This window comes from Apium graveolens, unplaced genomic scaffold (genome assembly GCF_009905375.1).
Source record: "Apium graveolens cultivar Ventura unplaced genomic scaffold, ASM990537v1 ctg7107, whole genome shotgun sequence".
NCBI classification, from domain to species: Eukaryota; Viridiplantae; Streptophyta; class Magnoliopsida; order Apiales; family Apiaceae; genus Apium; species Apium graveolens.
In genome coordinates this window covers 93,819-115,596 of record NW_027420045.1, presented here as the reverse complement: position 1 = coordinate 115,596, position 21,778 = coordinate 93,819, and the positions used below count along the sequence as shown (strand labels likewise).

The window sequence follows — 21,778 nt, the reverse complement described above, 5'->3', positions numbered from 1 at the left end:
GATCAAAAAGTGATCTCAATCGAGTTTAAATATACATGCAGGTGATTGGTAATAGGTTGAAGTATCATTTTAATAAGGCGGTTCCTGACCATGATAAAATCGTCTCATTTTTTAATGGGTTACTGTGGCTATATAACTAATTTTAAGATTTTTTAACAGCAATTTTTGAATAACTATTAAAAATATATTTTCGTTTTTTTTAAAATAAGGGATGATTAGATTTCCATATAGCAGAATCAATTATTACGTTTAATATAAAATATTATATATTTATGTTAGACATTTTATATATGTTAGACGTGTATCAATTTCATGCATGGTTAAGTACATTCTACTTCAGAGAATTTGAAAATATTATTAGTTCTCAGTTTTTTAGAAATCACCTATGTTACCATGTTTATAACTACATTACATTATTTCTTGTAATTATTTAAATTACACAATATATATCAAATGAAAATAAGATATTCACCGTTGTATAATTGAATGAAAATCAATTGCTCAACTTTAGTTATTTACTAATAAAATTAACTACTATAAAAAAATTGAATTATTCATAATTATATGAATAAAAATGTGCCCAGTGCATTACACGGGTATTCATGTTAGTTTCTTTAAAATGTTTACAACTTAATAAAACATAAAAGTCACTATCCTTTTCTTTGGAAAAAAATTTCGTATAATATTTTCACGAATCTAAATTTATTAAATAACATATTTTTTTCAACATCGATTAATCTTATTGGAAGGATAAATTTTTTGAATATTTAATTTTTTCTTAGAATTACACGTTAAAATTGTACATACTTATTTTTAGAAAAGGCTTACATCTGTTTTATTTTTTTAACCTTTTAAATGATGTATTGTTGACAAACTTAAAGTACGAAACTTAATAAGAACAAGAAAATCTTCCCAAAAAGTCTAAGATCAACAAATTACGATTAAACCATAATTTTTTTACGAATTTTTTTAAGTGATTATTATTTAAGAAAAAATTAATATGAAATTTACATATTAAATTTATTTATAAAATCAAGTTTTTTTATATGATTATAATTCAAATTAATTAATAAAATAAATACCTATTTTTTTAAAAAAAATTATGGCTTCATGAAATATAAAATCTTAATTTAATTATTTTTTCCCCATTTGAAAGTTTACGTGTTTAGTATTTATTTATGAACATCTGTATATTAAATTCTAACGTGGCTGCTCACATTTTAAGATGCAATTAACGTGGCATTACTTAACGGATATTCGTTCATAATTAACATATTTTAACGGTCGCAAAAAAAATGGAGTTCAACAATGTGATTGAAAGTTATATGTATTTCAATAATGTGAATGGAATTTTTTTTGTTGATAAACCAAATAAAAGTTTTGGTATTATACAGTAACGAATGAGCTTATTTACCAAAATATAAATATAAAGTGTGGCTTATATAGCCTTACGTATAAATACCTAGTACATGTTTTAATATAATCTCGAGTCGAGTAAGAGTCGAATCCAAAAACTTGTGACGACGGATTAATAATGCTAGCTTAAAACCCGTGCGATGCACGGGTTCTGTTAATATTTATATTTTTTTATTTATATTTTATATGATTTTATTGAAATTCTAACATAAAAATAAATACGTTAATTAATAACAATATAATTATAATTTGATTGTGTATAACTTTAAGTTAAATCAAATAGTATAGTATAAAGTAGTATATGGTTGATGAGATTTGAACCATTAACCTTATTTATAAATAATAATTAAATATTTGATGTTAGCGGGGTTCGAATCTGTGAACTTGGTTAGTGTATTTATTTATAAATATTAATATAAATGTTTGTTGTTGGCAAGATTCGAATCTAGAAATTTATTTGTAATTTTATAAATAATAATAAAAATGTTTGTTGTTGGTGGGATAAGCTTGGTTGGTGTATTTTTTTCAGTATTCAGATCTAACAGTTATAATTATTTAGTTAAGAGATCTGACGGTCGTGATCGAAAGGGATAACCAAAAACAGGTTAACCAAACTACAAAATTATACCCGTTCGGTTATAATAGTTTAGTATTAGTATAGATTTCTGACCAGTCAGTTAGATACTTATGCTAACCAGATGTTTATGAAAATTATGAATCGCCCGCTTGAACAACTGAAAAGACTGAAAGTGCTATCTCCGTTTTAACCGACCTTGGCCCAATGAACCCCAAGGCCCAGATTACTAAACTTTACATTCTATCGAAAGTTTAAGCCCACTCTGAAGCTCGATGCTCGTCAATGGCGACTTACACACGCGCCTCCACACTTCTCACGCGCCTCCACATTTCCAGGTACACTCTTCACCAATCTCACTTTTCAACCCTAATTTCACCGTTAAATCACGCCGCCGGAGAAGTCTCCGATAAAAACCAAATCAACACAAACGAAACGCAAATATTAAACGAATTATCAAGTTTATTACCAATCCGTCACAAAAACAATCAAATTCAATCAAATGTTACTGTAGATACAGAAGTTACTGTGAGTTCTAGGTCAGTAGATGATTTTTTGTTACCTGAAGAGAAATTAAGAGGCGTGTTTTTACAGAAACTTAGAGGTAAAGCTGCAATTGAACGGGCGTTAGATAATGTTGATGTGGAATTAAGTAATGAGTTAGTTGCGAAAGTCGTAAATCGAGGTTGTTTAGGCGGTGAGGCTATGGTTAGGTTTTTCGAGTGGGCGATAAAACGAGACGAGATAGAAAAGAGGATTGATGTTTATAATGTGATTGTTAAAGCGTTAGGGAGACGGAAGTATTTTGATTTAATGTTGGAGATGTTGAGTGAGATGAGAGTGAGAGGCGTGGTTTTGAATTATGAGACGTTGTTTATTGTTATGAATAGTTTTGTGAAAGGGAAGCAAGTGGCGAGAGCGATTAAGATGTTTTTATGTTTGGATGAGTTTGGATGGGAATGTGATACGGTGGCGTTGAATGTGGTTTTAGAATGTTTGTGTAAGAGGTCGTTTTTGAGTAGTGCGAGTTTGTTGGTTAAGAAGATGAAGGGAAAGGTGGAGTTTAATGAGACGACGTATAATATTTTGATGAGTGGATGGTCGAGATGTGGGAATGTTGGTGAGTTTGAGAAGTGTTTGGAAGCTATGGTTGGTGATGGTCTTGAGCCAGATAGTTGTACACATAGTTATTTGATTGAGTGTTTGGGGAGGGCTGGTCGGGTGAATGATGCTGTTGAGATATTTGAGAATTTGGAGAAGGATGGTTGTGTTGCTGATGTTTGTGTATATAATGCAATGATTTCTACTTTTATGCAGATTGGGGATTGTGATGGATGTTTGAGGTATTATGAGCGGATGTTGAGTATGAAATGTGATCGAAATATGGATACATATGTTAGAATAATTTATGGCTTTCTTAAGGCTCGAAGAGTATCGGATGCTATTGATATGTTTGATGAGATGGTTGTTCGTGGAATAACACCCGCCACAGGGACCGTAACTTCGTTTATTAAACTTCTTTCTAGCTATGGCCCTCCTCATGCCATGATGATGATTTATAAGAAAGCTAGAAAAGCTGGTTGTAGCATATCATTGAGTGCTTACAAGTTGTTACTGACTCGACTTGCTAAATTTGGCAAATGTGGTATGATGTTGGATATATGGGATGAGATACAAGAAAACAGATACTCTTCCGACGTGGAAGTTTACCAGCTTATTATAATTGGGCTTTGCAATAATGGGCAGCTAGAAAATGCCATTCTAGTCATGGAGGAATGTTTGCGTAAAGGTTTTTGTCCAAGCAGACTTGTTTGCAGCAGACTGAATAACAAATTATTGACTTCGAACAAAGTAGAGACTGCGTATAAGCTCTTTCTGAAGATTAAGGTTGCTCGGCAAAGTGAGAATGCAAGAAAACATTGGCGTAATAAAGGGTGGCATTTCTGAGCTTTTACATCTTCCATCTTGTACTAGTGTTTTGCAGAGGATTTAAAGTTTCCCAGGTGTACTGATAAATATTGTAAATGCAACCCATACGTCTCAGTGATGTAAAGCGTTTATCTGTATGTTTATATATTTCTACTTTATACTTCTTCCGTTCTTTTCTGAGTAACAATTTAAACCAAAACTCTAACTCAATAATTTTGCAAGGAATGATTCATTTCTTTCTTCTTCATTAGTCATGTAAACTTCGTTAATCTTTTTACTTCCTCATAATTGTTCATCATTTTCGTGGACATCATTTCTTCCTCCCTAAATTTTGTTCACAAACTTTTACTCTTACATATCTTCCTCGTTCCATTTTCTTCAAGAGATCATGGCACCGAATTTTAAGATCGACAACTTACTCTTTGTCTATCCTCTCAGCTGGATAGTCATTTTTTTCTTCATAATATTGATTTGCATATGACCAATCAACTAAAATAAATAACTTAACTTAATATGTCAACTCAATTTAGTTATTTAAATTAAAACAAAGATTTGTTTTTGTACAAATTTATTTTACATGTAACTTCTGATCTGCAAACAATAAGAATGTAATGCCCTTTATTTGTTAAAGTATTATCGTGTGTCATATGTAGTTTACTTCCAAGTTTAGACATAAATATTGTCAACAAACAAGCAACTAAGCAAGACATTCAAGTTGCTGAGAAGTTCACTTGAATCAATCACTACAGATTCCTACAAATAAACCAAACCCCACCAAAATGGTCCAGACTAGTGGACTTTTCAGGCTTATATTTGTCCCTTGTGAACCTAGATTACATAGTAATCTAAAATAAAGTCTTTGGAATATGAAGTCCACTTACTCCTGCACTTGCACATCAAACTTATCAAGAAAGTTCCCTGCAATTTTGGTTTAGTTCTTACATCTAGATATTTAGTCATTTACCTCTTACTTGAAAAGTCTCCCCTCATCTTACCAATTGTTTCAAATCTTCTTATTGTAAAAAGTTGTTGCATCTGTCAATCTAAATAATGGCTTCTGCAAGCTCTCAAACTCCATCCTCTTCTGTTTCATATTCAATGTCTTCAACTTCTCAAACTCCGTATTCTTCTGCTTCAGCTATACCTACTTGCTGGGACGTTTTTTTAAGCTTCAGGGGCATAGATACACGATATACATTTACTGATCATCTTTACAATGCCCTTGATAGTCTTGGAATTCGAACATTTATGGATGATCCTGAGCTACGAATGGGAGAAACAATCTCAGACGCATTGCTTCAAGCTATTCAGAAATCAAAGGTTTATGTTGTTGTCCTATCGAAAAATTATGCTTCTTCTAGTTGGTGCCTTGATGAGCTTGTGGAGATCTATAGTTGTTACCAAACAATGCAGAGATCAGTTATTGCTGTGTTTTACAACATCGAACCATCCGTTGTACGATACCAAACCGGGAGTTATAAAAAAGCTTTTAAAAAACATAAATCTCGTTCAAAAACTGGCTGTTTCACAAAAGCTTCGAAAAAATATAGAATTCGTTCTGCAGCTAAAATGGAGAAAATGAACAAGTGGCGCCTTGCACTTACAAGTGTTGCTGGCTTTTCCGGAAAAGAAATATCTTCAAAAAGGTAATTCAACAATATAGCATATCCTTGAATGTTTTGCTTAGTTCTTCCATTTAGGTCAGAACTCTAGATAGAGAACTCCAGTAAAAAACAGAATTTAGATGATCACTTAAATAAATAGTAATGTTAGTGATAAGTAGATATAACTAATCCATGTATGTCTCTATTTAATTGCATTGCAGGAGTGAAGCATATATCATCAATGAAATTGTAAATGAAATTCTACTCAACATAAATCCCAAGGCTTTGGATGTTGCAAAATATCCAGTAGGGTTAGATTCTCGTGTAAAAGACATACGAGCATTGTTGAGCAATGGCACCGATTGTGTCATTAGGTTTGGTATATATGGTATGGGTGGAGTAGGCAAAACAACTCTTGCCAAAGCTCTTTATAATCAACTTCTGATAGGAGGAAGCTTTAAGGGCAGCTGCTTCCTAGCAAATGTTAGGGAGGTTACGGGGACGTTCAAGGGCCTAGAATCTTTACAACAAAAACTTATCAATGATGTTCTTAAAAGTAAGAAAAAAATTGAGGTTGACAATGTTGAAGAAGGAACTAAGTATATAAGAGAGAGGATTTGTTCAGTAAAAGTTCTGGTTCTTATTGATGATATATACGACTGTAAACAATATGACTCTTTGGTAGGAGCATTTGCTCCCGGGAGTGTAGTTATTGTAACTACAAGGGATGAAGAGACACTGTAAAAAATTAAAGTTGAGCCTAGATATCGATACCTTTTAAAGGAGTGATGATGCAAAGTCACAGGAACTATTTAACCAATATGCATTTGAAGATGCTAAACCAGACAACAGTTTAATGGCATTGTCCGAAGACATTCTACGTCTTGCTGGTGGACTACCCTTAGCCCTGCAGGTTTTTGGATCATATCTGTCTACGCAATCTGAAGTAGGATGGAAATCTTACATCAAGAAGCTGCAGCGAGATCCAGATAGCAGTATTCAGCATAAACTTATGATTAGCTTGAGCGCCTTAGAATTGGAGGACCCTATGCTTAAAAACATGTTTATTGACATTGCTTGTTTTTTTATTGGAAAGAAGAAAGCGAAGGTGGTAGAAATACTGGAAACCTACTATTCGTACGCAGAACATTCTATCAATATTCTACAGAAAAGATGTTTACTGATGGTCAATGATAGGGCTGAGTTAAGGATGCATGACCTGTTTCGGGATATGGGAAGGGAAATTGCACATAACACCTCTCCGGGTGAACCTGCAAAGCATAGTAGATTGTGGATAGCAAAAGATATATGCGATGTGTTGAACAACCACACGGTAACTCTCTCCTCCTTTTTATATCTCTTACTCCCTTAGATTAATACTAGTTATTAACTTTTCTTCTTAATATGTATCTGTTAGGGAACAGAAGTGATTGAAGGTATCATCTATTACTACTTTGAGTATGAGGATCCATTCAAAGGAGTATCATTCACCACTGAAACATTCAGAAGAATGAGTAAATTACGATTTCTTTACCTCAAAGGTGTAAATCTCACGGGAAGCTTTAAACAGACACTTGAAGATTTGAGATGGCTCTGTTGGGATCGGTGCCCTTTAATTTGTTTGCCTTCTGAATTTTACCCGCAAAAGCTTGTTATCCTTGAGCTGACTCATAGCAAATTGAGGACAATGTGGGAGCTAAACATGGTAGGTATTAGGTACTGTGAGTATGTTACTTTTGTGTATGTGACAATTTGTGTATCAATTCCTGATTTAGTCCGTTGCACAAATTTTACAGGTTTCACATGTTTTCCAAAATTTAAAGACTATAAACATGTCCTATTCTCTAGATTTAACCACAAGTCCAGACTTCACTAAGTTCCCTTTTCTCGAGACTTTAAATTTTGAGTGCTGTAAAAAGTTGGAGAAGGTCCACAGATCAATTGGAAGTTTAGAAAGGCTTATTTCCTTAAATTTGAAGTTTTGTAGCAATCTAAAAAGTCTTCCTGACAGCATTTGTAAGTTGAGAGCATTGGAAGTCCTAATTATTAGTAAATGTAGTGGGCTGGAAGCATTGCCTAGAGAATTGGGGAACATTAAATCCCTAAAAGTACTCGATGGGGAAGAACTAACTGTTTTGCAGTTACCAGATTCAGTGGGATGTTTAAATAAGCTTAACAAGTTGGACTTATCTTGCAACTACGAAGTTGAAACTCTTCCCAACACCATTTGCAACTTGAGAGCACTAAAAAGTCTAAATATTAGCTTTTGCACAAGTCTGAAAGCATTGCCCACGGAACTGGGGGACATGGAATCCCTAGAAGAGCTCAATGGGAAGTTTCTACAGGTTTTAAAATTACCTGATTCTATTGGATGTCTTAGTAAGCTTGTTGTACTAAAACTAAGTCATAACACAAACCTTCTAAAGCTTCCAGATACAATTTGCAACTTGAGAGCATTGGAAGTGTTAAGTATTATTTCTTGCGTGAGTTTGGAAGCATTGCCTACAGAACTAGGGTACATTGAATCCCTAAAAGAACTGGAAGTGATATGTCTAGCTATTTCAGAATTACCAGAATCAGTTGGACGTCTTAGTAAGCTTGTTGTGCTGAAATTAGGTTCTAACAAAAAGCTTGTAACTATTCCCGAGACCATTTGCAACTTAAGGGCACTGGAAGTTCTGGATATTGAGAATTGCATTAGTTTGAGAGCATTTCCAGTAGAACTAGGGAACATCATATCCCTAAAAGAGCTCAAGGCAGGTAATACAGGAGTTTCAAGGTTACCAAATACAATTGGAAGTCTTAGTAAGCTTGTTGAACTTAAATTAAATGATAATTATAGCCTCACATCTCTTCCATCCACCATTTGCAACTTGAGAGCGTTGAAAACTCTAAATATCAGTCATTGCAGCAGTCTACAAACATTGCCTGCAGAATTGGGAAACCTTGAATCCCTGAAGGAGCTCAGTGCAGTGGGACTGCGTGTTCCAACATTACCAGATTCAATCGGACGTCTTACTAACCTTGTCACACTGAGATTAAGAGGTAATAGAAACCTTGAAATTCTTCCAGACACCATTTGTAACTTAAGGGAATTGGAAGTTCTGGACATTTACAGTTGCATTAACCTGGAAGAATTGCCTATGGAATTGGGAAATCTTGAATCCCTGAAAGAGCTTATTGTGGAGTATCTAACTGTCCCAATATTACCACATTCATTAGGATGTCTCTGTAAGCTTGTTGAGCTGAAATTGAGTTATAACTATGACCTCGAGACTCTCCCGGACACTATTTGCAACTTGACAGCACTGAAAAATCTTGAACTTAAGAATTGTTGTTACCTGTTGTCCATTCCGGAACTTCCTCCTAATTTACAATGGGTATGCATTGCTGGTTGTACGGATATGGAAAGATTACCAGATTTATCCAACTTGACACAGTTGGAGATATTAGACCTTGCAGATTGTAGTCTTTTAACCGAGCTTCGAGGACTGAAGGAGCTCACTTCTATTAGAACACTTTATTTGGGAGGTTGCAACTCAATGCTCAAAACATACGCTGCACAGAACAGGTTGGTTAATCTCAAGTAATCCAACTGTTATGATTTTCTCTTTTATTATAGATATTTTTTGATAACATGTTCTGAGTTAAAAATACACAGTAGTAATTGCTAATTGACCAATAATATTTGAATGAAATAATTAACAGTTTAACACTAGCAGTAGCTCTAGATCTCTCAAAGGCGTAAAGCAAGACTAAAAATTGAGTCTTTTTTATAAGAAAATTTTGAAAATTACTAACTTATTGATAATCATTATTGTACTTTCATAATAGATTTCTATAAATAAGTCTTCTTCAATTAATAAAATAGCAGTTGTTGTAACTTCTCATATTCTGGTTTGAGAAAGGAGCACCGGCCGAGCGCCCTGAATGAATAAAAAAATAATTTTACAAGTAGTTTCACATATGGTAGTAGTACCATATTAATTTCTAACAGAGACGGTGACCCAGAATTCGATTAACAGCAAATGCAGGTTGATCTACTGTAGAACATGAATGAAGCTGCCCTTCTGAGTTCTGTATAAAAGGCTTCAGATTTTAGGAAGTGACAACGACTCTCGCGGAATGGCTGAAAAGGAAAGTGCTTTGTTTGATGGAAGTCATTTGTTCTATTTAAATTAATCAAATTCTTCTGAATTTTCTGTTCTTGGAGTCTGCTGATTTTGGGTCAAAGCTTTAGTTTCAGAAGGTTAATTTTCTCTTTGACTCTCTTGAAATAATTTAAAAGATATTTCCATTCCAATGCTACTCGAAGCCACATGACTTCAAGTACTACTTCCCATTCATGTTAGTTATTGTTGACCGACCCTGCATTTTTTATGCAGATGCAGATTGAGTTTCGGAATAAGGCTTAGCTTGAATAGATTTTTGCTTTTTCAGAGGTAGCTTTCATGAGAAGTTATAATTCTTCTTCATATACTCATTTTTGATCAAGTAGAAAATATTGATTTCTCCTCAAAAGCCAATATTTAGCTTGAAAATATTATTAAACCAAACCACTGACAGTACTAAAAGAAAAAATGTCAAAAAATATAACTATTTGGTTGAAACTGACATGTATAACAATTTTCTGGTGCATTGGAATTTTTTGACAATTATGGCAGCCATTTTCAAATGGGGTATACTATTTATTTAGCAGTGGTTCAGGGCTTCTTATGACTGCATATGGGTATTTATTTTACCTGTACATCTCTTAAATCATACAACGTCAAACTTCTAATAATATTAGTTTGGTCTACTGATTAATATCCACCCTCGTAATTTTGTTGTATTTTTCCATAGGAGATTAATTAATTTGTGGTTGAGAGCAACACTCTTTAAGCTAAATGCCTCTGAAAAATAATTTCTGCTTTAAGACATCAGTAATCATTTATATATCTTGAGCTCTGTTAGTGCTATCATTTTGTTATATTTCCCAATAGCCTGCTGTTCACAGTAATTAATCACACTCCTAAAAATGACACTCTTCTTAAACAGTTGAGGGCATTCGTAAAGGTTGCCTGGGGCAGATAAACACTTACATACTTCTTCTCAGCTATGTAAAGTGCTTTATCCCTCTGAAACTTATATCCTTGTGATTCTGCTCCTCTATTTCTTCACAGGAAAGTAGTTAATACTTAATACTACTTCTCTTTGTTACTTCTCAGGCAATTGCTTGGCTCTTGGGTGCTTGATATGTTGGTCTTTCCCGAATGCTGTATCCCCATGACGTTTTAAAAAGAGATATTCTATGATAGTTACAGTCATTAGAACAGTAACTTGATTTGAACTTCTGAAGCAATGAGATTACCATTATCCTGTATCCGTGCAGGCTTTTTGGCCAAAGCAGCATAAACTCCTTCTGAAGGCAGCAGTGGGGTTGCAACTTTTAACGAGGATGATTTACTTGTTCCTTTTTCGAAATAGAATGCAGAGCTTCCTCCATGTTCCGGCAGAAAGGAATCAGAAAATGCATGTAACAGCACAGGATGAGACCTTGTTGGCCCATTAGATGCCAAAGGAGAACTTATATGATTGCCTGGTTGCTAGACCGCTGCTGCTGGGAGTGCGGATATGAGAATGCACCTCAAAATGTTCACTGGGATGATTACAACTCTTTAAATCCACAGCTAATTGTGGAAAAGTAAAATCAGTTCTGGGTTTTTCAGGAAGAAATCGACCAGTAACGCAAGCCTTGGTTTTTTCAGTAATACCATGAGCCGAGATTTCCACACTTCTGCATCTCACCATATCTATCTCATTGTCAGGATTTCTTGGGAGAATAAGACGTAGACTGATTGAGAGATCCAATGGCTTCATATGATTCATTTAAAACTGGAGTAAGATGAGAACTACTAAAACCAGGCGTACTCAAAGATGGCAAGAGGGAGAGTCTATGCAGAAGCTAGAACTTCTGTCCATACGGGGTTTCAGACATACTTTCTTCATTATGCAGTTGTTCGCTGTAGTTCTTACCGAAACTAGTTTCACCTATACCATTAACAGCGACTACATACCGATAATCATGTAGGATGACAAGAAATAAGCTCTTAAACCCTGGAGTTATCTCATCAAGCTCATTGCATTGCGATCTTTTGTTTCGTACAAATTAAAGTATCCCGGTACACAGTGGCGGATCCAGCTTCCAATATAAGGGGGTCGGAATTTTTTTTTAACGAGTTCGAGCCGAGCATTTGACATGTTCTGCTCGAGTTCGACTTAAAATAAGTTCGAGCTCGGCTCAAAAAAAATATAAACCCAATATATAAATTCAAGGATATTCAATATTTTTGTGTAAGGCTGTAATACGATCTAAGCAGCTCGCGAGTTCGCCCGGTTCGAACTCGTTTTACTAGGCTCGGCTCGGCTCATTTCGTAAACGAGCTCGAGTTAGGGTAGAGATTTCGGTTCGTTTAGTTAAACGAGTCGGCTCAACTCGACTCGTGAAATTAAATGAGCCGAATTCGGATAACGAATTCGGATAACATTTTAGGCTCGATTTACTGTAAAATTGATCGAGCCGACTTACCCGGCTCGTTAAACCGACCCGTTTAGCTAAATGAGCCAGTTCGACTTAACTCGTGAAAATTAACGAGTCGGGTTCGGACAGAGGTTTAGGCTAGTTTAAGTAAATGAGCCGACTCGACTCAATTAAATCTGGCTCGAATTATACCCGGCTAGCCCAGACCGAATTACACCCTTATCTTTGTGTTTTTCAACCATCTTTTGAACGAGGTCAAAAATACAATTCAAATTTTAAAAATCAACTTTGGTTCTTGTATCAACTATATAGTTAAAAAGCCGATTTACAAGTGATTAGAAGACGTATTTGATCAAATTCTGAACGATAGAATTTTAATGAAAAGCTGATAAAAAATTATGTGGATTGATGTATGATAGACAAAATATCAACTTCATATTAATTTCATTATAATTCTATCAAAATCAAAATTAATGGTGTTAAAATGGTTTAACTATAAATGCTCGTTTAATATCTATTGCTATCATTTTTTGTCATTTAATCCTAGCTTCAACTTTCTTTTGGAACTCATAATTTTTTAAAACAAAAAATGTATAACTATTCACTTATAAATGTTGCCCCGATAAAAAGATTTTTTACATCAAAAAACTTGAAATAAGGGGCAATCTTTCTTTTACAAAAAGTTAAGGGAGTCATTTTTAGTTTTTATATAATTTGATTATACATATTTAACTAAATTAAGAATTTAAGGAGGTCTGATGACCCCTTGCCCTTGCCCCTTAGAGGATCCGCTTCTCTGCCTGTACATATCTTCTACTCGACTTATTACTTGGTACATGAATTTCCATAAAGGCTTATTCATTTAATCTTGATTTTGATGCAAATTAACAATCAAACTAAGTAATCATGATACTTTTTTGACCTCGTTATCATCTAACTGTTACGTCTCAGGCCAAACTTTTGATCTTGAGACTTTTTAAGGCTGTGATGTCTACTTTAGATCACAAATTATGTATATCAACTTGCTTTGGCTAGAAAACTGTTTTTTTATGCGGTCAAATTTTGAAAAAGTAGACATAAAATCGCCATATAACAGCTGATCTGTGCAGAAACATAGGCTGTGTCGTGATCTTGTGGTTAAAAAACCAAGAGTTCTCATACATTATACTTTAAATTGAAAAGCTACCATGAAATACATATTCACAGTACAAAATACTAAGTGTCCGTTTGGAAAATTTTAAAATAAGTAACTTATAACTTAAATCGAAAAATCGAATAAGTGACTGATAAGTGATAAGTTAATAAATGCTTATAAGTTATATATGCGTTTGGATAATTTAAGTTATAAGTCACAATTTTTTTTATTTAAATGAACTAAAATAAATAATTTTTAAATATAATTATCTTAATTTATATAAATTAAAGTGTCATTAACATTTTAAAAGTATATTTTTAAACTAAATTTGATAAAAAAATGAAAAATAAAAAATAAGTTGAGAAAAAGTACATCATTACTAACATTCAACTTATCAACTTATAAGTTATAAATTCAATTTATAAGTTGAATCGACAAACACTCATCAATAAGCTGTTACGGGCTTATAAGCCAATAAGTTGGCTTATCGGAATTGCCAAACAAGCCCGCCTTTAATAACTTATAATCCTGCCGAGCACATAATTTTGTCGATAAATCAATAAATGTGGTGCTAATTGCTAATACAAATTGCTTAATAACGGTGAAGTATATGTATCAAAGGATAGATTACTTTACAAGCATCAAAGGTGATCCATCATTACAAAAAACTATCTCATTTACAATAGAGATCCTTTGACAGGGAAGCAAAATAATCTCGTTCACGTAATGTACGCCTATAACCTCGTCGCTTATCACACTAACATTAAGCAGCACGAATGAACTGTACTTGTATCTCACATGAGAAACCTTGAAATTTGCATTGATAATGCTTGAGAATGCTATAAGCTATCTCGGGCAGTAGGAAACTGGATACCATCTTTTAAATGACTCACTGCAGTTGGGAATAACCAATTCAACATGTTTGGTCCCAATATCTGACAAACATGAATATGACGTGTCATGATGGTGAGTATAGGGTATAGACTATATAATTTAAATAGGGTATAGACTATATATAATTTAATGCTGAATAGGAAGGGATTAAATATCTACGACTAAATAGAGAGGGAGAGGAAAGGGAGCGAGAGAATAGACCAGGGTAATATTCTTGTAAAAACCAACATCGAAAGGATGATGATAGCTCTGCCCAGATTTCCTGGCCAACCATTCTGCTCGTACTGATTCGTAATACTGGAAAGAATCCAAAGTTATGAGCGTAATCCAAAATAACAATAATATATGAACTTGGCACATCAGATTGTAATATAGACACTGTACCTCTATAGTTGTCTTATTCCGGGTGATGAGATATAAATGCCAGCCCAAGAGAGTGCCTAGTGTAAAGCTAAATCCCATTGTCATAATTGCACTGCAAATCTGAAGACAAAGTTCTGTTAGCTTTTCCTGAGTCGAACCGAGATGATATATAGAAAAAGTGTCAAAAATACAGAATCTACGAGGTTATTGGGAGGGGGGGAGTGTTAAAGTGGTGAATGCAGCTACCCATCTCGAGCAGCATCTTATAGAAGATCCACAAATTAAGTGCCAACTCAATTGGACTTTCAGCTCATTCCATTTGTCTTCTTTTTTGCTAAATACATGCAGCTCTTTTACCCCAAGAATAAATAAACTTCATTCATCTAGACTTTCAAATCATTAGAACAGGGAAAACTCTTACTTTAAGTGGGTTTATTTCCTATATTGAAAGAAAAGAGACAAGCCTGGTCAAATCCAACTATAGAAAAGCTAACAATACACATGGATCAGCTTCCAAGGGTAATAGGTAAGAATTACACAGTCCCTAAGACACAATCCTCGCCCAAAGTTCCTTAAACAATGTCTGCTGAGTCTATTTATGGCAAAAACAAAATCATCCACTAAATCTGAGCAAGCTGTATGATAAAAATTATTTTGTCCTTTATATACCTACATGATACCTCAATAGCTCTTAGATATATATTACACCCATTCAAAAAAGAAATTTGGAAGTTTTTAAAAAGTTTACAGAAGAAATAAAAGGTCAATGATCCTTTTAATTTTATTTCAAAAATTTTTTTGAGACTGAAGTCCCGCATTACCCATAAGAAAATTATGGTTTTTTTTTTAATTTTTCTTGACCAAATAGCTTAGCAAGTTTTTTCCACTCCAGTGTAATATAATACAAAGTTTAAAGCAGAAAGTTGGCAACGGCCTGTCTAAATAGTGTCAGGACAACCCTTTACCCATAAATGCAAAACCTAACGTGCAAGAAAAGACAAAAGCATAATTACTTACAGGGATCTTTCTTTATAATACACCACTAAGCTACTCGGTCAACAGATAAGTTATCCTTGTAACGAATTAACCATATTCAGAAACTCACATAAAATATCTTGAGGGAAATTGTTCCACTAAAAGCCCAGTCCTTCAGAATCGCAGAGCAAACGATAATAACCTACGCATGACACAACAATCAGTCACTCATGCTGTTTAGCACGTTAATTTGAAGAGATGCCATACAATATGCATACCGAAGAATGAATGTTTGTCACTGTTGAATAAAAAACAAGAATAACATAGGCTTTATAGTTCCTGTGTCCAACACAATTATTAATCCACAAGCAGTGGTGATCCTGCATTACAAGTTTAACAATTAGCATTTAATTTTGATGACCTTCAAATACTTGGTTCATAAAAGAATATGAAAATGAATAGTGACCTACCATTCGTAAGACACACCTTTTGCAGACACGGCAATGATGGGCTCTAGGAGGCTTAAATGCAGAGCACTTGTCACATCGCCTCAATTGTACATCCTGGACAAGCTTGAATATTTTTATAAAAATACATATACCAAGATAGAAGATGTTTCACATGCTCAGAATTATAGAATTCAACAATACTAGTTTGCAAGACTGATCAAACCTAAAAAAACTTTTGAAGATAGTAAGAAGTAACAGATTATTAGAAACAAAAAAGTATAGACAATGAAATAACGAAAACAGTTTAAAAGTGAAATCCTTCCTCATACATTGAAATTTTTATATGCATCACCATTTACAAGAATAAATGAAACTCTAACTTAAAAAACTCTACCCAGCAATTTTTTTGGAAAGAACGAATAAGAAGATTTAAATATTTACTTTATATGGAGGCCGTTCACCCTTATACTTTGCCTAGGTAATATAGGAAATTAGTTGATTACTACTGTAATGCATCACTATTTTCACTGGCATCTTACTTAAATCTTCCTTCAGAGACTACCACCTACGGCCTACTTTCTTTCAATTTTTAAGGGTTGAGAATAATCATATCCAAAAATACCAGTTTACCAACATTTGTTGTAGAAGGGGAATGGAAGAAAGAAAGATTTGCTCTAGGAAGTCATTGAAATATTATAATCCCTCGTAACGAGAAACCAACAGAAGACACCCACCACTAACCTTAGCCCGTTGATCCTTAATCACCACATATGTTCCATCAACATCTAGAAACTCGTACTGAGCTCATGTCTGAGATGACAAAGATCAAAACCCAGATATATTATATGGAAAGATAACTCGTACTGAGCATCGATGAAAAGGAGAGCTGTTGTGATTGTTACTCCGAGTCTTTATTTTTCCTTAATTGCCGATGGCAGACACTCTAACCTCAGGCAGTTACTTTAGGCCAAAAAAAGTAAAATTTTAATAATGTTGCCGAGTCTGACCCTTCGACATATTACAGTTAAAAAAATGTTCAAGTTATCTACAGGACAAGATGATTCAAGAAAAGAATGTATTAAAATGATTCAAATAGAGAATGAAGTAAAATGAGTCATCTAACATCTCTTATCAGTTATCACTTCTTCTAACTTTCACAACCTCCATGTCTCCATCCAATACTAGTCTGAGGTACGCAGGGAGCTGTGTAGATATATTAACACTAAATACGGTAGTAACATATTCCCTATTAATAGATGAAAGGCTAATCCTTTACGTAATACACATATAGAATCAGAACTGACTCTCGTCCACTACTAGTCAAACAGCATCTGAATCCTTACAAACATCCCATACATCCTAAGTGAATACTGACAAAAAAACCTTCACACAAACAATAAACACCTCAATTTTTCAAAATTATAAGGTGGTTTTTGGTTGTTCCTCACAATTAACAAAAGCAAATATAGAAAACTATTAGGACAACATTATTACGCAATAATTTCATCTCAACCAACATAAATTCCATTCACTTACACAACATCCCACTTTAACAACTAGTCCATATAGAAAAAATTCAAGAAATCACATAATTTAATCCCAATATCAAACCAACATCACATACAACAAAACAAACAAAAGGGTCACATAAAAAATCATTCCTTTAAGCCAAAGACACAAAACTCGCATTCTTTTTAGATTCTTGATCAGAAGCATCACTATTAGGACAACATAATTAAGCAACGGTTTCACCTCAACCAACATAAAATTCCATTTACTTACACAACCTCCTACATTACCAAATAGTCCACAAAAATTAAAAGAAATCACACAATTTAATCCCAATATCAAACCAACATCACATATAACAAAAAAAACAAAAGGGTCAGATAAAAATCGTTCCTTTAAGCCAAACAACAACAAAAAAAATCACATTCTTTTTAGAAACAATTAAAAACTCAATATCAAAATTTAAACTCAAAATCAAACCAAAAATCACACAATCAAACACTCAACCATCAGATATAACAAAACAAACAAAAGGGTCAAATAAAAATCATTCCTTTAAGCCAAACAACAAAAGACTCACATTCTTCTTAGATTCTTGATCAGAAGCATCACTATGTTCAATATCAGGCACATACTCAGAAGGGACCCGACCCGGATCAGTAGTAGCACAAACCAAGAAAGAAAAGAGAGTGAAAGAAGACAAAACAGAGAAGATTAGAGTGTTTAAAGAACCAGCTGAAGAATGTAAACTCAACCAATCTTCAAGAAATATGAATATAGTTATGTAATATATGAAACCCACTAACACAAAAACTGATAGTATGGGGAGTGATAATAATCTTCTTAGCCTCACTGATCTTGTTTTGGAACTCATTGTTTGTATTTTTGAATCAGTCAATTTGGATCTGCAGATGAACAAGATAATTTAGGAGCTGCACATGTATTTCGATCATACTGGCTTGTTTATTTGATTGTTATACGGGTTTTTTTTAATTTAATTTTTTAAATTTTAAATTTTTAAAATTTATTTATATAATTATTTAATGTATATGTATTGTTATTTATGATAATGTTTCAATGTTATTTTTATTTTGATACTTGTTATAATATTATTTCAACGAATGTATAATATTGAGTAATATATGGATACAAAATTAAATTATTACAACCGTATATAATAGAATATTTAATCATATTTATATCATTTTATCATATTTTGTGTTTGAATAGCAGTAAAAATGTAGAACAATGTAATATATATTTATATTTATGATTTTTTAAATCTTTAATCATATTATATCTATGATTATATTAAAATATTATATCACAATTGGTAATTGAATAATAATAATAGAATAATATAATTATTTTCAATTTATATTTATATTAATATCAAACTTATTCTAATAAAATATAATCTTATTTGTTCATTTTTGATTATATGAGATCAACGATTGATATTATTTTGGAGATACATGACTAAAGTTTTGAATTAGAAATTCGTGAGACATATTATATATAAAGGATATAATTAGAATTATTAAAGAAATTAAATTTCATTTATAATTAAAATAATTAAGGATAACTAAGTAATTTAATGAAAGACCGTACAAACCAATCTTTTAATGTTTCATCAATTATAATATAATACTATCCTATAACCCGTGCGATGCACAATTGTTTTAAATAAATTTTATTTTATTTTAAATAATGTATATATTATTAAATATAGAAGAAATCCATAATAATATATTCCCGCTATATTAATAAAATTCAAATAATTATATTTAATTTATTTTTTATTTTATTTTAGTTGGTGTTGAATATTATTTTATTTTAATCCGAATGAGTAGTAACGTTAGTTTGTTAACATAAGTTATCGACAAACGAATTGTATTCCAATTCTAATTTTGTTTTAGTCCGGTTTAATTTTTTTTTTTTAACCGCACAATTTGTTATTTTGTTTTGGCTCGATGCAATAAATCCAACTAAATATATTGAGTATAGTTATTTTAAGAAAAGGTTGCGTAGTTCGATTGCCCGTTATATTTTTGGAAAAGAGTTAATTTTAGTTGGAGAAAATAAAGTAGTTAACGTATTTTATTTTAATTGATTTATATACAAATTAAATTAAGAATGAGTAATTAAGTAAAATAATGTAATCATTTAGCAGGGTTAATTATGTAAACTAAATAAGAACAATACCAATCAAATTTTTAATATTTCGTATATTATAATATAGTATTATATTTTGAATATTAATCTATTATTCTGAATATTTTATGTTAAATATAATATTTTTTCCACATAAATAATATATATTATTTTATTTTGGCCGGAGACCATCACACAAATATAATTCTGTCCATTTTTATATAATTACAGACCCAAAAAAATAAATTAAGGCAAAAGATAGATCCCTAAAAATAAATTAAAATAAATAGACCCCTAAACTCACAGGTGAAAAACCAAAATACCCACCATTTGGGGAGATTTGCCCAAAATACCCACCGGCGGAAAAACCGCCCAAAATACCCACGGAATATGCATTACCATCATGCGTATTCTATTTTTTTTAAAGAATACAAAGAATACGCATGTGAGACATGCGTATTTACATGTCTCACATGCGTATTCTTTGTATTTTTTTTAAAAATAGAATACGCATCTTTAAAATACGTATTCAGTGGTTATTTTGGGCAGTTTTCCCGCCGGTGAGTATTTTGGGCACTTGAAGCTGGAAAGTGGTATTTTGGGCATTCTTTCCTATATTAATGCCGCGCTCAATAAAATTTTAATTTTTAAAATTATGCAAGGTATTGATATTTTCTTTGTGTTCCATGTTGTATTGTTTATTTGTTGATAATATTATTTACGTGATTTTTTCAGTTTATAAACCTTTTTTATGTGTTTTTTACATATATTGCAATAATATATTTAACACATTATACATATGAACTTGAACTCAATATTACTCGGCGTCATGGCGACACATGTTAAACTTTCAAAAAGTTAAAAATATAAATTCTCAACATAAGTTATTTTAAAATCTGTTAATTGAAAATTACAATGTTACACCTTAATATATAAAATCTGCAAAATATAAAAATAAAGTATTGAAACAACAGTCAATTATTCAACTTAGAGAAAAATCTATTTTAATATTACTCGGCTCCGTCTTAGGTTGACGTCTAGTTGTTTAAACATTATAAAATAAAACATATTTTTTGTCAACACAGCTCCATAACAATTCTTTATAATTTTGCAAAATTACATAATATTGCTTTAGCATTCGGTTTGAAGTACAGACTACTACTGAAAATATGTATTACTTACCAAAGAGAATATATAAATATGTTGTATTTTATCTTTCCACTAATAATTATCAAAATTAAAAAAAGTAATAAAATAAAATAAAGTAGGAGTCATGTAGTGATACTACATATTTTAAATATAAAATACCGAAAAATTTCGAAAGATAAATATATATTTTTATTGCAAAAAATTAGGAAATATTTGAAAATTATTAATTTGTTTTTTTTTTAATTCAAAATATATAATTTATCGTTAATCTTTTTCTTTAAAAAACTTTATATTAAAGGTGATTACATAACGAAATCATAAAAATTTGAATACTATTATTAATCTATCCTAAATATTAGAATACAATAATAATGATAATTCATCAAAAACTTAACATTTTCCTTTCATTTTAATTTTCATTAATTTACTTATACGATTTGTATGTAATAATGTCCTATTTTGTTAAAAAAAAAGGCCTTAAAATAAAACTATATTGTATAACCAACAAAATTCATCTTTATTTATTGTGATATTTGTTGTTCATATTAGAGATTCAATATCAAATATAGATATCATAATACAAATATGCTCAAGATATTTTGCAATATTCTTATCTTCCATTTTCCCTTCAGTTTTATTATTTTAACTAGGTAGTAAAGTCTTAAGAGTTTACCCTCTGTCGTCCCAGGTACTGGGTTCGATCCTCGCTTAACCCGAGATTTCTGAGAACAGATACTCATTTATAAGGTTATAAGCCATATTTGTCAAAAAAAAGGTAGTAAAACCGCACTTCGCGCGGTTCAAGAAAATGGGTAATACAGATATATTTTGTAAAATGGGAATAATGTTTTAAAGTTAATTTTTTGGTAATCTGGAACTTAAAATTTATTAGCCAAATAAAATTATCTTACATTATATTGAATGGATATTAGTATTGCATCAAATTTAATGGCCAAATAAAACTATCCACCTTTTAATGTCAAATTTGCATGTTCATAGAGATTTTAGTTTACAGAATTGCATCTTGTTATATTTGATAGATAAAAACTATACTATATAATTGCCAACACAAACACTTGTTAATAGTACAAAAATTTGTAAGCTATT

The 21,778-nt window shown here is 32.1% G+C and overlaps 3 protein-coding genes across 4 annotated transcripts; 2 read left to right on the top strand and 1 right to left on the bottom strand.

Moving 5' to 3' along the window:
* Window positions 1-2,129: 2,129 nt before the first annotated feature.
* Window positions 2,130-4,082, top strand: LOC141703794 (pentatricopeptide repeat-containing protein At5g15010, mitochondrial). Of its 2 annotated transcripts, XM_074507231.1 has the most exons (2): window positions 2,130-2,328; window positions 2,585-4,082. In XM_074507231.1, the coding sequence occupies exons 1-2, from the start codon at window positions 2,266-2,268 to the stop codon at window positions 3,935-3,937; spliced, it is 1,416 nt and encodes a 471-aa protein (XP_074363332.1). In that variant the 5' UTR covers window positions 2,130-2,265; the 3' UTR covers window positions 3,938-4,082. The 2 variants fall into 2 exon arrangements, with proteins under 2 accessions (XP_074363332.1, XP_074363331.1); XM_074507230.1 differs by having other exon boundaries at window positions 2,141-4,082.
* Window positions 4,083-4,215: 133 nt separating this feature from the next.
* LOC141703801 (TMV resistance protein N-like) lies at window positions 4,216-12,314 on the top strand. The gene is made up of 9 exons (XM_074507238.1): window positions 4,216-5,565; window positions 5,745-6,263; window positions 6,307-6,856; window positions 6,941-7,228; window positions 7,320-9,094; window positions 9,549-9,772; window positions 9,909-9,965; window positions 10,561-10,622; window positions 10,731-12,314. The coding sequence occupies exons 1-6, from the start codon at window positions 4,970-4,972 to the stop codon at window positions 9,577-9,579; spliced, it is 3,759 nt and encodes a 1,252-aa protein (XP_074363339.1). The 5' UTR covers window positions 4,216-4,969; the 3' UTR covers window positions 9,580-9,772; window positions 9,909-9,965; window positions 10,561-10,622; window positions 10,731-12,314.
* Window positions 12,315-13,789: 1,475 nt separating this feature from the next.
* Window positions 13,790-18,317, bottom strand: LOC141703796 (putative protein S-acyltransferase 15). The gene is made up of 7 exons (XM_074507233.1): window positions 17,949-18,317; window positions 15,881-15,973; window positions 15,689-15,790; window positions 15,541-15,612; window positions 14,457-14,555; window positions 14,274-14,369; window positions 13,790-14,113 (listed from the first exon to the last, which is right to left on the bottom strand). Exons 1-7 carry the CDS (start codon window positions 18,240-18,242, stop codon window positions 14,018-14,020), a joined length of 852 nt encoding a protein of 283 aa, XP_074363334.1. The 5' UTR covers window positions 18,243-18,317; the 3' UTR covers window positions 13,790-14,017.
* Between the last annotated feature and the right edge of the window lie 3,461 nt (window positions 18,318-21,778).

Excerpts from the sequence above, each read along its gene's own strand:
- LOC141703794 (XM_074507230.1), top strand. The coding sequence starts at position 2,276 with ATGGCGACTTACACACGCGCCTCCACACTTCTCACGCGCCTCCACATT.
- LOC141703801 (XM_074507238.1), top strand. The coding sequence starts at position 4,970 with ATGGCTTCTGCAAGCTCTCAAACTCCATCCTCTTCTGTTTCATATTCA. Across the intron at positions 5,566-5,744 it reads AAAGAAATATCTTCAAAAAG|GAGTGAAGCATATATCATCA; the intron begins GTAATTCAACAA and ends ATTGCATTGCAG. Across the intron at positions 9,095-9,548 it reads ACATACGCTGCACAGAACAG|CAAATGCAGGTTGATCTACT; the intron begins GTTGGTTAATCT and ends TTCGATTAACAG.
- LOC141703796 (XM_074507233.1), bottom strand. The coding sequence starts at position 18,242 with ATGAGTTCCAAAACAAGATCAGTGAGGCTAAGAAGATTATTATCACTC. Across the intron at positions 15,791-15,880 it reads AAAGGTGTGTCTTACGAATG|GATCACCACTGCTTGTGGAT; the intron begins GTAGGTCACTAT and ends CTTGTAATGCAG. Across the intron at positions 14,556-15,540 it reads TTTCCCTCAAGATATTTTAT|ATTTGCAGTGCAATTATGAC; the intron begins GTGAGTTTCTGA and ends CTTTGTCTTCAG.